Raw genomic sequence first — 13,102 nt, 5'->3', positions numbered from 1 at the left:
CTATTTCTACTACTGTTAACATATTACATTATTCATACCATGGTAGATAGTATGGTACAGTTGTCAAAACTGAGGAACCAGCACTGATGCACACTATTAGCTAAAGTCCAGGGTTTAGTGAGATTTCTATTGTCCGTTTGCTGTTCCAGGATCCCATCAGATACCACATTACTTATAATCATTATGTCTCCTTATGCTCTTCTGGTTTGTGACAGTTTCTCGGACTTTTTTGTTTTGATGGCCTTGAAAGTTTTGAGAAATATTGGTCAGGTGTTTTGTAGAATGTCTCTCAATTTGTTTTTTTCCACCTGGTTAGATGAGCTATGGATTCTGGGGAGAAAGACAACAGAAGTGAAACACCGTTTTCATCCCATAGGATCAAGGTTCATACTCTCAACAGGACGGATAATGCTAATTTGTATCACCTAGCTAAGGTGGTGTTTGCCAGGTTTTTCCACCGGAAAGTTTTTGCTTCCTCTTTCCATACTGTATTCTTTGGAGTCAAGTTACCAAATATAGCCCACACTCAAGTGGTGAGAAGTTAAACTCCACCTCATAGAAGGCAGGAATAGTTCCCTAAGTTACCTGGAAGTCTGCAGATGGAAAATTTGTCTCTTATAGTTTTTATTTATTCATTTTTGAATTTCATATAATTTTCTTTTTTCTTGTTCTTATTGGAGTATAGTTGCTTTACTCTGCTATGTCAGTTTCTGCTGTACAACGAAGTCAATCAGCGACATGTATACATATATCCCCTCTGCTTTGAATTTCCTTCCCATTTAGGACACCACAAAGCACTGAGTTCCCTGTGCCGTACAGTAGGTTCTCATTAGCTATCTATTTTATACACAGTAGTGTATATACATGTCCATCCCAATCTCCCGATTCAGTCCCCACTTCTCTCTTGGTATCCTGTGTGTTTGTTCTCTACCTCTGTGCCTCTGTTTCAGCTTTGCAAATTAGGATCAACTGTACCACTTTTCTAGATCCCACACATGCATTGACATACAATATTTGTTTTTTCCTTTCTGGTTTACTTCACCCTGTGTGACAGTCTCTATTCCATCCACATTTCTGCAAGTGACACAATTTTATTCCTCTTTCTGGCTGAGTAAATATTCCATTGTATATACTTAACAGCGTCTTGCTTATCCATTCCAATGCTGATGGACATTCATGTTGCTTCCGTGTCCTGGCTATTGTAAATAGTGCTGCAGTGAACATTGGGGTTCATGTATCTTTTTGAATTATGGTTTTCTCTGGATATATGCCCAGGCGTGGGGTTGGTGCTTCTCTGTAGTTTCTTTTTAAATTAATGTTGTACATAACTCTGTATAGGTTGTTATTTGCTTTACTTCCTACCGATGTAACCCTCCAAACAGAAGGCTTGTTTGTTTGTTTTTACCCATTGTTATACATTCATTCCATAGAATGAAACAGAAATAGTAAATGGCCTGATCTCACCTCTGACCATATTATAATCTTTTTATCTCTAAGCCTATAGCTATGGATCATGCAGATTGATTGAATATTAGCATTTAAAGTGTTCAGCTAGTTTATTCTATTTTTCTACTGCCTGTCAGCATTTCACTTACACTCATAGTGAGAAAAGATGTCTTTCCTTTTAAAGTATACCTCAACCTCTCCTGGTAATATGTCACGGCACATTCAGGAGGAGATCGTTCTTTCTAATACTTTCCTGAGCCATGCCAAATTGAAGAGAGCCTGTTGTAGGTTCCTTCTGTTTCTCCCATGGTTTCAGATGAACTTAACATAAAAATCTCCACACTAATCTTAAGATGTTGGTTCATCTCACAAAAGCTTTTTACTTTATGGAATGTCTTCCAGTTTACACAGGGCTTTCTTACATAGTTTCAATTATAAGTAGGTTTTCTGTAACCTTGATTTTCCTAATGCTCAGTTTAGGGTCACAAGCGAGAGCCTGTTAACATGAATGCAAACAATTTTGTCACTTCTGCCTACCAGTGAGAGATTCTCTGACAACACCCTTCTCCTGTTCTTCATCCAGCTCACGCACCTGGATATTCCTAGGAGGTAGATCACAAGCCATTCCAGGTTGCTGCCTTCTGCCACCACCTTCAGGACTCTGACTGTCCCTGTTTCCAGGCTTTTGTTGGCCAGACTTACTACTTCCACTGTTCTCTGAGGGTAGAATTATCAAGAGCCCCAGCAGAGTTCTCAGGATTCTCCTCATACGTCTCCCTTATCAGGGAGGAATGTCTTTCCCAGAATTCCACCTCCACACTTCCTCTTCCTCAGTGGCATTCCCTTCAGGTACCCTGATGGGAATGGGGCACTATGCTAATGCCTGGGTGGCAAGTGAGGCTGAGTACCTGGCATTTTTAGCCTCTGTGGTGGTGGGTGGGCTCTCTAGAGAAAGTAGAAAGGAGGGGAAACGGGCTTTGGGTAGACAGTTCACGGCCTCCTCCATGGCCCACTCAACTGCAACAAACTTTTATTCCATTGTAAACAATTAATAATGTGTAGAATTCATTTACAGGGCTTCCCAAATGGTGATAGTGGTAAAGAATCTTTGCCTGCCAATGCAGGAGATGCAAGAGATATGGGTTCAATCCCTGGGTTGGGAAGATCCCCCGGAGTAGGAAATAGCTACCCACTCCAATATTCTTGCTTGGAAAACTCCATGGACTGATGGACTATTCCATGTCCAGGATGTCACAAAGAGTCAGACACAACTGAACACACACACACAGAACTCATTTACATGAAATCTCATCTATCCCTCAAAGGAAGACAACCCCAAGATTATGCAGCTCTGTCCTCCAGCTCCTCTGAGTCCAGGACCTCTGGGACTATGCAGTCTTCTCTTTCAGATCTGAAATGATTCCTCGAGCACCAGAATCCTGGAGTTTCAAGGCAAGTTAACTGTCTCCAACACATCCAATAGACCAGTGTTTCTCAAAGTGCAGTTCTTACACTAGCAACAGCAGTGTCACCACAGAACTTGTTGGATGTGAAAATTACTGACTGGGCAACATCCCAAAGCTATGAAATCAGAAAATCTGGGTTATATCTGTGAAATTGCTGGTACAATGTAATTTTAAAGGTTTGGGGCCTCAAACTATAGGGAAAGCTATCTTCTCTTTTGTGTTTTCCTAAGCAAAAAAAGGAAAGAAAAAAAGGAGAGTATTTCCTGAGAAATAACTGCTAACTTTAGAACTCTGTATATTAAGCAGCCTGTTCTTTCTCAGTAGCAGTACAATAAAATGGTTAGAAACTTGAGGTTTGATTTTCGAGTGCCTGGATTTCAATCTTATCACCGCCACACATTACCTATGGGACCTTAAGCAAGTTAAAATCTCCATGCCTCATTTTCATCACCAGCTAAAGAAGAAACTAACAGTATAGTCCCTTAAAGGGATTGTGTGAAAATTGATTTAATGTATTTAGGGTTTAGCATTGTACTGGCCCTTTGTTTAAAATGTAATATGTAATATTTAAGTAAATATAATATTTACCTTATATCCCCTATTGGTAAGTCTGTTGATGTTAAGAATGAAATAAGTTCCTTTTTAAAAAATCTCCTCCAGCATCTAGCAGGGTGAAACAAATGCTAGATATTCAAAAAATGACAATGTGAGACATAGAGTGCATGAACAAAAAATAATTTAAGTTAAAATGTAAATACAATTAATTTAAATAAAAAGACCTCTTGGTGCAAAAAAAAAAAAGAAAAGAAAAGAAAGAAACTCTGGGTTGGATCTACCACTTGGTGTTTACTAAACTTTCCCTGTGACTCTGATGCTTCCTGAAGTTTGAGAATCACTGCAGAAGACAAAGCCGGAAAGGGCAGTGTAAGTACAATAATACAGGAAAGGACACACGGGCCTTCCCTGGTGGTCCAGTGGTTGAGAATCCACCTTCCAGTGCAGGGGACATGGGTTCTATCACTGGTCAGGGAACTAAAATCCCACAGGCCAAGGACAACTAGGCCCACATGCTACAACTAGAGAGGCCTGTGTGCACCCACCACCAGGATACAGCACGGCCAAAACAAATCAGTAAAATTTACAAATAGAGCATGAATATAGAAAGCATACATGTAGGGATCTTGCTCTCTCCTTTAAAAAAAATAAAGAGAAAAAATGCAGTAGAGCCCGCTCTGAGCACACGCCGCAGCCCATGCTTCTTAGTTTTGCCGCGGAACAAGACTTAGTGACACACAGTGGCAACCATCTGTCGTTCATGTGCTTTGGCCACGTGGGCTGGGCTCAGCGGGGCTTACCTGTGGCCCTAGGATCAACTGGCAGGCTATGGCCTCATGTACAGCTTGCAGTTGGTTGGGTTTTGCCAGGAGTGATGAGGGTAGCTGGGCCATATCTCTTCTCATCTAGTAGTCCGGCTCCCACTCAATCACAAGACGGTGGTCTCAGAGTTTCCAAATGCAGAAAGAAAGGATAAGCAACAAGCACTTTCCAAATCTCTGTGTCATGCTCGCTATTGTCTCATCAGTCAAAGCAACCATATGGTCAAGCCCCATGTGTAGGAGGGGGTCTACATCAGGGTCATGAATACTTGGGATGGGGGGGTGCACATTTTTGCAGCCATTTCTGCAAACACTTCACCATACTCCGTGGCAGGATTAGTGAGGGTGCCCTACCTTGGCAGATGGAGTAAGTTTGCTAGTCCGGCAGCCTCTGGTTCTGAGCTCCAGGAGTAACATGGTTGTTCATTGTCCTTCTCTGGCATACTATGCCATGCTACTATGTATGGGCTGTAGGTATATGTCTTTCTTGGGGGCTGCACAGTTTGTTGCTGTGTCCCTGTTGGTGGGAGTTGCAAGTTAGAGATTTACGTGTTGAACAGCTGGAAGTAGTTACAGCCAGATTTGGAGTGTCTTTGGCAATACATCAGCTGCAAAAACTTGGTGGGTTTCTGGACTATTCTACCCAGTGATTTCCACGTGCCAATAAAGGAGGTAAAGACTGTATCTAGACCTGTGCTGTCCAATGCAGTAGCCACTAGCCAGAATTAGTCACAACACTTGAGAAGTAGCTAGTTTTGAGATATGCTATTTCTTCTTACTTCTTGATATAACTACTAGAATATTAATATTATAATCTCTGGTCACATTGTATTTCTGTTGGTCGGCAGTTAATCTGCCTTGAAGCCTGAGAATTTTGGCCTTGTATTAATCGTTCTTTCCAGTAAATAACACCTTCTCTTTTAGCCTAAACGTGTGTTCCTTGAAACAAAAAAAAAATATATATATATATATTTATTTATTGGGCTGTTTTGGGTCTTAGCTGCAGCATGTGGGATCCAGTTCTTTGACCAGGGATCGAACCTGGGCCCCCTGCATTGAGAGCAGGGGAGTCTTAGCCACTGGACCACCAGGAAAGTCCCTCTTGAAACAATCTGAAAGTGGTTCCCTGGAGAGGGAGAATTCCAAAAGGCCAAGGATAAGCTGGCTGTCTTTCTAGGACCTAACCTCGGAAGTCACATAGTGCCATCTGTATCATACTCTACTGGTCAAACCAGTCAGAAGTCCAGCCAGATTCAGGGAAGGGAACATGGCCCTCAGTTTTTATTTTTGGTTGCCCTGGGTCTTCACTGCTCTCACTGTGCTGACAGGGGCTAGTTTCTAGTCGCAGCGCGGGGCTTACGGTGGTGGCTTCTCTTGTGGAGCATGGGCTCTAGGCAGGTGGGCTCAGCAGTTGTGGCATGCGGGCTTAGTTGCATTAGTTGCCTCTCAGAATGTGGTATTTTCCCAGACCAGAGATTGAACCCCTGTCCCCTGCATTAGCAGGTGGATTTTTTTTTCTTTTTTGTATTCTTTAAAAAAAAGTTATGAAAGATTATAACTGTACAATATTGAGAAGTATAGAACAAAATACAGTCACTGGAGAACAACTGCTCTACAGTATTGTGTTGGCCTCTGCCACACATCAACACAAATCAGCCACACCTATACCTATGTCTCCTCCCTCCTGAACACCCCAGCCCATCTCCCTCCCCATCCCATCCCTCTAGGCTGTCACAGAACACTGCGTTGGGCTTCCTGTTTTACACAGCAAATTCTCACTTGCTATCTGTTTGACATACAGTAATGTATATGTTTCCATGCTATTCTCTCAATTTGTCTTACTCTTTCCTTCCTCCACTGTGTCCCCAAGTCTGTTTCCGATGTCTGGCAGGTGGATTCTTAACCACTGGACCACCAGGGAAGCCCTGGACCTCACTTTTTTGATGGGAGGAATGTCAACAAATTTGCCACCTTAAAAAAAAAAAAAAAAAAAAAGCTGCCACAGTCCTCACTGTAAACCAGAGGACAGATATACTTACATTCCCACAGATTTTTCTTACATTGTTGCAGTTAAAAGGAAATTTCAAAGTCTACTATCCAATCAGGCATGATGTTACACTCCTTTTTCCAAGCTGAAATTCTTTTCTCAGCCTAAAAAAATATTTTTTCCCCCTTCCAGCCCATAAACTACCACAGAATAGATGCTGAGGCCTTAAGTCTCAAAGCACCAATTTTGGACCAGCATGGAAGGGGAAAAAAAATACTGGAATTCTCTCAAACTGTATGGGGAGATTTGGCATTTACATAAAAGACAATACTATTAAAGAATGGCAATTTAAAGCAACTGTCCCAGTGCTACTGCTAAGTCACATCAGTCGTGTCCAACTCTGTGCGACCCCATAGATGGCAGCCCATCAGGCTCCCCCGTCCCTGGGATTCTCCAGGCAAAAACAGTGGAGTGGGCTGCCATTTCCTTCTCCAGTGCATGGAAGTGTAAAGTGAAAGTGAAGTCGCTCAGTTGTGTCTGACTCTTCGAGACCCCATGGACTGCAGCCTACCAGGCTCCTCCGTCCATGGGATTTTCCAGGCAAGAGTACTGGAGTGGGTTGCCATTGCCTTCTCCCAACTGTCCCAGTAGTTTCTGGTAAATACACCCACAGGTCTGGACTTCCCTGGTGGTACAGTGAACTCGAATCTGCCAGCCAATGCAGGGAGTATGGGTTCAAGCCCTGGTCTGGGAAGATTTTTACATTCCATGGGCAACTAAAGCCCACGGGCCACAACTACTGAGGCCCACCTGCTGCAACTACTGAAGCCCAAGTGCCTACAGCCTACGCTCCACAACACTGAGAAGCCACTTCAGTGAGAAGCCTGTGCAAGGCAATGAAGAGTAGTCCCGTCTCACCGAGCTAGAGAAAGCCAGCACACAGCAAGAAAGAGCAACCAAAAATTTTAAAATAAATACGTAAGTAGTAAAAAATACATACAGGTCTGGATCCTTAAGTTGAATTAAAATACGAATACTTTTGGAACACCTATTAATGATACATTGAGAATGATAAAAAAGATAAGGAAGACAAAGTTCTCCTCTGGGAAGAGGTCAGAAGTCTAGGCAGGAGGACGCAGATTCTCCTCCTTCTGTCTTAAATGCTAGAACTGAAATAGAAACATAGCTTGCCAGGCTCTACGGTCCATGGGATTCTCCAGGCAAGAATATTGGAGTGGGTTGCCATGCCCTCCTCCAGGGAATCTTCTAGATCCAGGGATTGGAACCTGAGTGTCTTACACGTTTTGCTTTGGCAGGCGGGTTCTTTGCCAATTAGCGCCACCTGGGAAGCCCCTTAAAAACAAAGAGCTCCTGGTAAATGTGACCAGGAAGCCCCAGTGAAAAGAACTGCCTGAGTTCAAGTCATTATGAATATGGGTGGTGTCAATTAGCCCGGGAAACGAATAAAGGGACAAGATAAAAGCATACACTATTAGGTGCAGAGAACTGGAAAAAGCAAGGCCTGGGGCCCCTGAGAACTCCTTCCTCGCGAGTTCGTAAAAGGTAAACGTCCGGGTCCACAGCAACACAGTGAGCCCATTTCTCTGGAGAGAAATCGTGGCAGCGGGCTTGGACTCGTAGTTTCAGGAATCTCCCAGTAGAGGGCGCCATCAGCCCGGGAGTCCGCAGCTTGACTCGCCTGCGGAGGCGGTGCGTCCTGGGTCCGGGGGCGGGGCCGCCGGGCTCACGTGACTCTTGCTCATGGCGGCGGCGGCAGTGGGTGCGCTGGCGGCGCTCGGCGGCCGGAGCCGGATCCTGTAGCCGGGGTGTGGGCCCGCGTCAGTCCGTCCCTCCTTCGGCCCCCTCGTTTGTCTTCCGGAGTGTGGCTGGTAGAGCCGGGATGGCGGAGCGAGGCCTGGAGCCCTCGCCGGCTGCGGTGGCGGCGTTGCCGCCCGAAGTGCGGGCGCAGCTGGCGGAGCTGGAGCTGGAGCTCTCGGAGGGTAGGAGCCGGGCGAGGGAGCGGGCGCCCGGGCGCCGCTGCGGATCGCGGCGAGGGGAGACCGGGTCCCCACCGCGCGCCCTGGTGGCCGTGCGGGCAGAGGGGAGGAGGGTGCCGGAAATCTGGCCTGGGCTTCACGTGAAGGGTCGCTCTCCTCCTCTCCTTCCCCGAAAGTGGCTTTCCGTGTGGTTGATTGTGTTCTCTGGGAGCGGGGGAGCCGGGGCTGGGGGGAGAGGTCTTCAGGCTCGGGCTGCTTCTGCGCTCCCTGTCCCCCCAAACCCCAGACAAAGCTGTGTCCTCCCGCTTCAGGCTTCTGCCCGGGCGCCGGGGCACGGTGGGGGCGGGGTGGGGGTGAGGCCGCCGGCGGGGTGGCTGACAGCTTGCTCCGGTCCTCCTGTACTCTCTTCCAGCGGAGGGCCCCACGCCTGTTTCAGCTCCCCTTCCCCCCTTCAGAAAAAGAGAGAGAGACAGGGGAAATCCGCCAGCATTTCTTCTTCCTTGTTTAACAATGCGAGATGCCTCCCCAGTGACAGGAGTGAGATAGAAGCGGGGTGGGCCGTTGAGGGTCCTAAGGAGGCCAGAAGCAGTGGCATTAACCCAGAGAGACACACGGGGCGGCTTTTAGACCACGTTTGTCAGAAGGGTTGTTGTTGTTGTTGTTGTTTTCTTCCCTCGGTGCCTGTATTCGGGCTGAATTTTCCGCATCTGATCACCTTTTGGAATCTTAGGAAAGGAGAGAGGTGGCTACTGGTTACATTGCAAATCCTGGCCGGCACGGTCTTTCTTTTGACGATGGATTGTTACAAGGACGCTTGGATTGGTTTTGAGAATTAAAAGAATGGAATAAATCGAGCTACTATTATTCGAGAAGTCCCTGGACAACAATGAGAGAAACGCTGCCTTGTGTTGGGCATGTGATCAGGCTTCTTGGGCAGTTGTGATCAGTTCTCCATAAAGTTCCTGTTTTTGTCACAGGCTGCCTCTGAGACAAAAGCAGCATTCTCTCCAAGCTTGATATCGGTACTGTGGTGGTGCCCCCAGAGTTGCATATTCTTCTTGAGTTCTTTGCCAAAAGCCCTCTCCACTAGCATTTTTCAAGTGGATTAAAAATTGCTGATTGGAAAAGAAGAATGTGACAAGTTTCCAGGAGAGTTTTAACTTTTTGTTTACTTATCAAGGCATTCTCTCTACACACCCCCTCCCCCCATCCTTTACAGTAAAAAAAAACAAACAAAAAAAATCCCAAATAGATTTGAGTGTTATAAAGTCACTTGGGCATGGAGGGAAATAATTATTTTTAATAACCTTGTTAGGGTTTCCCAATGTATAGGGAGGTGCCCTTTTCATTTGCACTCAATTAGCAACGTATTATTTTTCGGTTAATCAGTTGGGAAGTTACTCTTTGGCCAGTCCCCGGTATCAGTTGTGGTGGATGAGTCTGTTTCTGTGAAATGTTCAGGGCATTGCTATCTTGATTCTACCTCTCGAAATACCTCATTCTTCTAGACTAAAGCATTGTCATTCAATCCATGATGACTTTCATTCAAATTGGACTTTTAAAGCAAGTTAGAGTAACACATCAGCTATCTTTGATTAGCTAGAAGGAGAGAAGTTTGGCTGGATGTTTGCGTCAGAAAGAGATTAAAAATAGGAGTTAATTGCTTTTACATGGAGAGGGAAATCCTGGAAGCTCCTTATTCTTGGTGTATCTGCTTCCAGCTGATTATTCTTTACTTCTCTGGTTGTTTCTAGAGATGATTCCAAGGAACTGTTTCTAGGACTCATACTGGCTAGCTCACCTTTGCTTGAAGAAGGTGTGAAACTCCTACAGATTGTAAGGCTAAGGCTTCAGCATTTTTTCAGGACAAGTGCATGGTTTATTTCCTGTTGCAGGATTGTTTTGGTTTGGCATGTGGCTGAGATTTGAAATGGTTTCTTAAAGATTTATGCTACATTATCCGGTATTTCATCTCTTTTAACGATGGAAAACTGGAAAAAATACAGTTGAAAAACCTCAGGCCTGCAGTGTCAGCATCTTGACCATCTGTTTGTCTCTCTTGCTTAAAGTACGGAGAATGGTTGACTGGAGAAGTAGGTAGACATTTTTAGGAATTCAAGTGAAGTTGAGACCACCAGCAGCAATCCCCAAATCTATAGCACAGTGTTATTTGTGATGCCTGTTAGCATATTTTGAAGGGACCTTTGTTTGTCTTACATTTTCTCTACAGTTACTGCTCTGACAAAAGTACTTTTTTCTTTGGGAAAAAAGATACTTTTAACTCTGTGTTTATTGTGTGTGGTTGGCTTTGTTGCTCTCATTCCTCGATTTTATTCATTTTTCTCGGTTCAGGCTGTAGTGGGTCCTAATTATAGCGGTTGCCTGAGCTGTATGCCTTTAAAGAATTTTCTTTGTGCTCACTTGTGTTTTCAGCTGCGGGCTTGGGTCCCAGATGAGCCAGCTCTGCGCTGGAACGCAGGTTGTGCCTCCCTGGGCCGTTTGCCGCAGAGCGCGTTGCAGAGCCCAGAGCTGTGGCTGGTGCTCCGTTCAGGCGGGTCACTGTGGACTTGGTACTTCAAGCTGCCCGCATTTGCAGCAGAAAGAACAGGCCAGCACTGTCCGGAGAATCATTGAAAATTGAACTAACACCTAGTCACAACCTTTTCTGTAGACTAATTGAATAGGTAGGAGGTTTCTATAAGTATTCTCATAACTGAAATTTTTTCATGACCTACATGTACTGTTATATATTTTATATATTTGGCAATGAGCTTTGTTGTCTGAACTTAAATCATATGTTTTAGTCAAGTGTATGTACATAAAATAACACCAATGATGGGAATTTGTTTAAATTTGTCTGATAATACATTGTATCTGTTTTATGATTTGATATGTCATTCGAGCCTCACTTTTTTGGTTTTTTTTAATTGAACAGAATGGAAAACCAAGACTCAGAAAGGTTTAGTGTTTTGTCAGTGAATATTAGCTGCTCACTAATTAGTGCCAGTATCTTAAGCTGCCACATTATTATGGCATCTGTTACCATTGAATGACTTAAATATCTGTATAGCTATTGCATAAGCTATTAAATCTACTTTTTACTCTAAGCAAACGCCACGAAACAGTTGTATGTCGGGACTTCCCTGGTAGTCCAGTGGCTGAAACTCCAGGCTCCCGGTGCAGGGACCCGGGATCGATCCGAGGGCAGGGAGCTAGATCCTATGTACTACAGCTAAAACCTCGTGCAGCCAAATAGGTACTAAAAAAAACACCAAACTTTTATTAAAAACAAAGTTGTACGCCATAATTCTGAAGAGTCTTATTAGATTGTCTTTCTGAAATTTCTTTTAAAATCTATCATTCACTTACTTGATTGAGCAGACATTTATTTTCTGCTTACTGTGTGCTCAGGACACAGGGGTTAGCAGGGTACTGTATTCGCTTTCAAAGAGCTTTGAGTCTGAAAGGGAAATTACTTAAAAATGCCAACAAAACAGTTCATGAGACCAAAGGGTACGTGAGAGTTTGTACAGAGGCTGCCTTCTAAGAAAAGAGGAAACTGTCTGCTTTATCGCTGTGAAAAAGAAAGCAGAGAACGGTGAGTACAGACCTGGACGCTGGTAGCGGGGGCTGTGATTAGCTTGGTGCAGCTCAGTCCTAAGTGGAGGAAGGAAGGCTGTCTGCGGCATATCGAGGAGGGGGCGGGGGTGGGAGTCTTTCTGCCTGAGAACAGTCCCAGGGTGACAACTGGAAAGGTATTTAAGATAAAATAACACTCACAGGAAGGGATCCTCCCTTTTCTTGTTTGAACACTTCTCTGAGCACAAACACAACAAACCCAGACACATCCTCCCTTTCTCCTGTCTATTTCGTGACATAACTCAGGGTCCTCAAAGCATGGTGCAGGTTGGCCTTGAGGGTGGAGGGTTAAGACACGGCCGCTTCCTAGGAGTTGAAGTGCACCGTCTTTAGGAGGTGGGCAGAGGAGTTGGAGAGGAAAGGGGAGAGATGCTGAGTTGAGATTGTGCTGCACAGTCTCCAGACTCCAGTTTAGAATTAAGCCACCAGAGAACTGGTAAATCCTTCTTGCTTTACTTATCATGGAAAAGTGTGGCCAGTCCTCCTCAAATATGTGGCATAGTCATGAATTCATAAGAACACCTTCATCGGAAAGTGACATCTAAGCAGTTGTCTTTTCTAGTGTTAGAAGTACTAAGGAAAGCAGGTGTGTGGGTTTTTGGATAACCCAAACAGGGCATTAGCTAAGTGGTTTATTCTCTGGAACTTGCATATCTCTTTTTTTTGGTGGGCTGTACTTGGCGTATGTTGGAACACATCTTTAGGAATTGCTCGTCAGAGCCTGTGACACATAGCTCAGCAAACTCTGATGGTGGCAATTTTTAATTATTTGAGGGCAGAGTTTCATTTTATAGGTCACTTAGTGTCAAGTAGAGAAAAGCTGATGGATGTTCTCTTGGAGTCCAAACTGGCTGTGAATGAAAAAAAATTAGTGATTATATATAAATGGGTTTTATTTGTGACTGTCAAAAAACTAGAATGGTGGTAAACTGGTTTCGAGGGCAGTTCCAGAAAGTAGTGACAGACAAAGTCATTGGAAGGATGATTCACTTTACTGTAAAGGATGGCGCTTGTTTAGACATTCCAGTTCTGTGTACTGACATTTTGAAAAATTTATCTCGTCGTTTGCCAGTCCCATAACATTGAGGGGAATTTTTGAACAAGAGACATCTCTAATCCTTCCCTCCCAGCCCAGCGCTCGATGGCAGCTTTCTCTCCTGGCCTATGTGTGGATTAGCGCCTCAGGGTTGA

The 13,102-nt window shown here is 44.5% G+C and overlaps 1 protein-coding gene across 1 annotated transcript in view; it reads left to right on the top strand.

Moving 5' to 3' along the window:
• Positions 1-8,152: 8,152 nt before the first annotated feature.
• The window catches only part of DIP2B (disco interacting protein 2 homolog B), a 226,522-nt gene continuing 221,572 nt past the window's right edge, over positions 8,153-13,102 (top strand). The window contains exon 1 of the mRNA XM_052640814.1: positions 8,153-8,275. Within this exon, the coding sequence (XP_052496774.1) occupies positions 8,176-8,275 (100 nt within the window). The 5' untranslated portion in view covers positions 8,153-8,175. The remainder of the gene's footprint in view (positions 8,276-13,102) is intronic.

Source organism: Budorcas taxicolor, chromosome 5, assembly GCF_023091745.1.
Source record: "Budorcas taxicolor isolate Tak-1 chromosome 5, Takin1.1, whole genome shotgun sequence".
NCBI classification, from domain to species: Eukaryota; Metazoa; Chordata; class Mammalia; order Artiodactyla; family Bovidae; genus Budorcas; species Budorcas taxicolor.
This window is presented reverse-complemented; position numbering and strand designations above follow the sequence as displayed.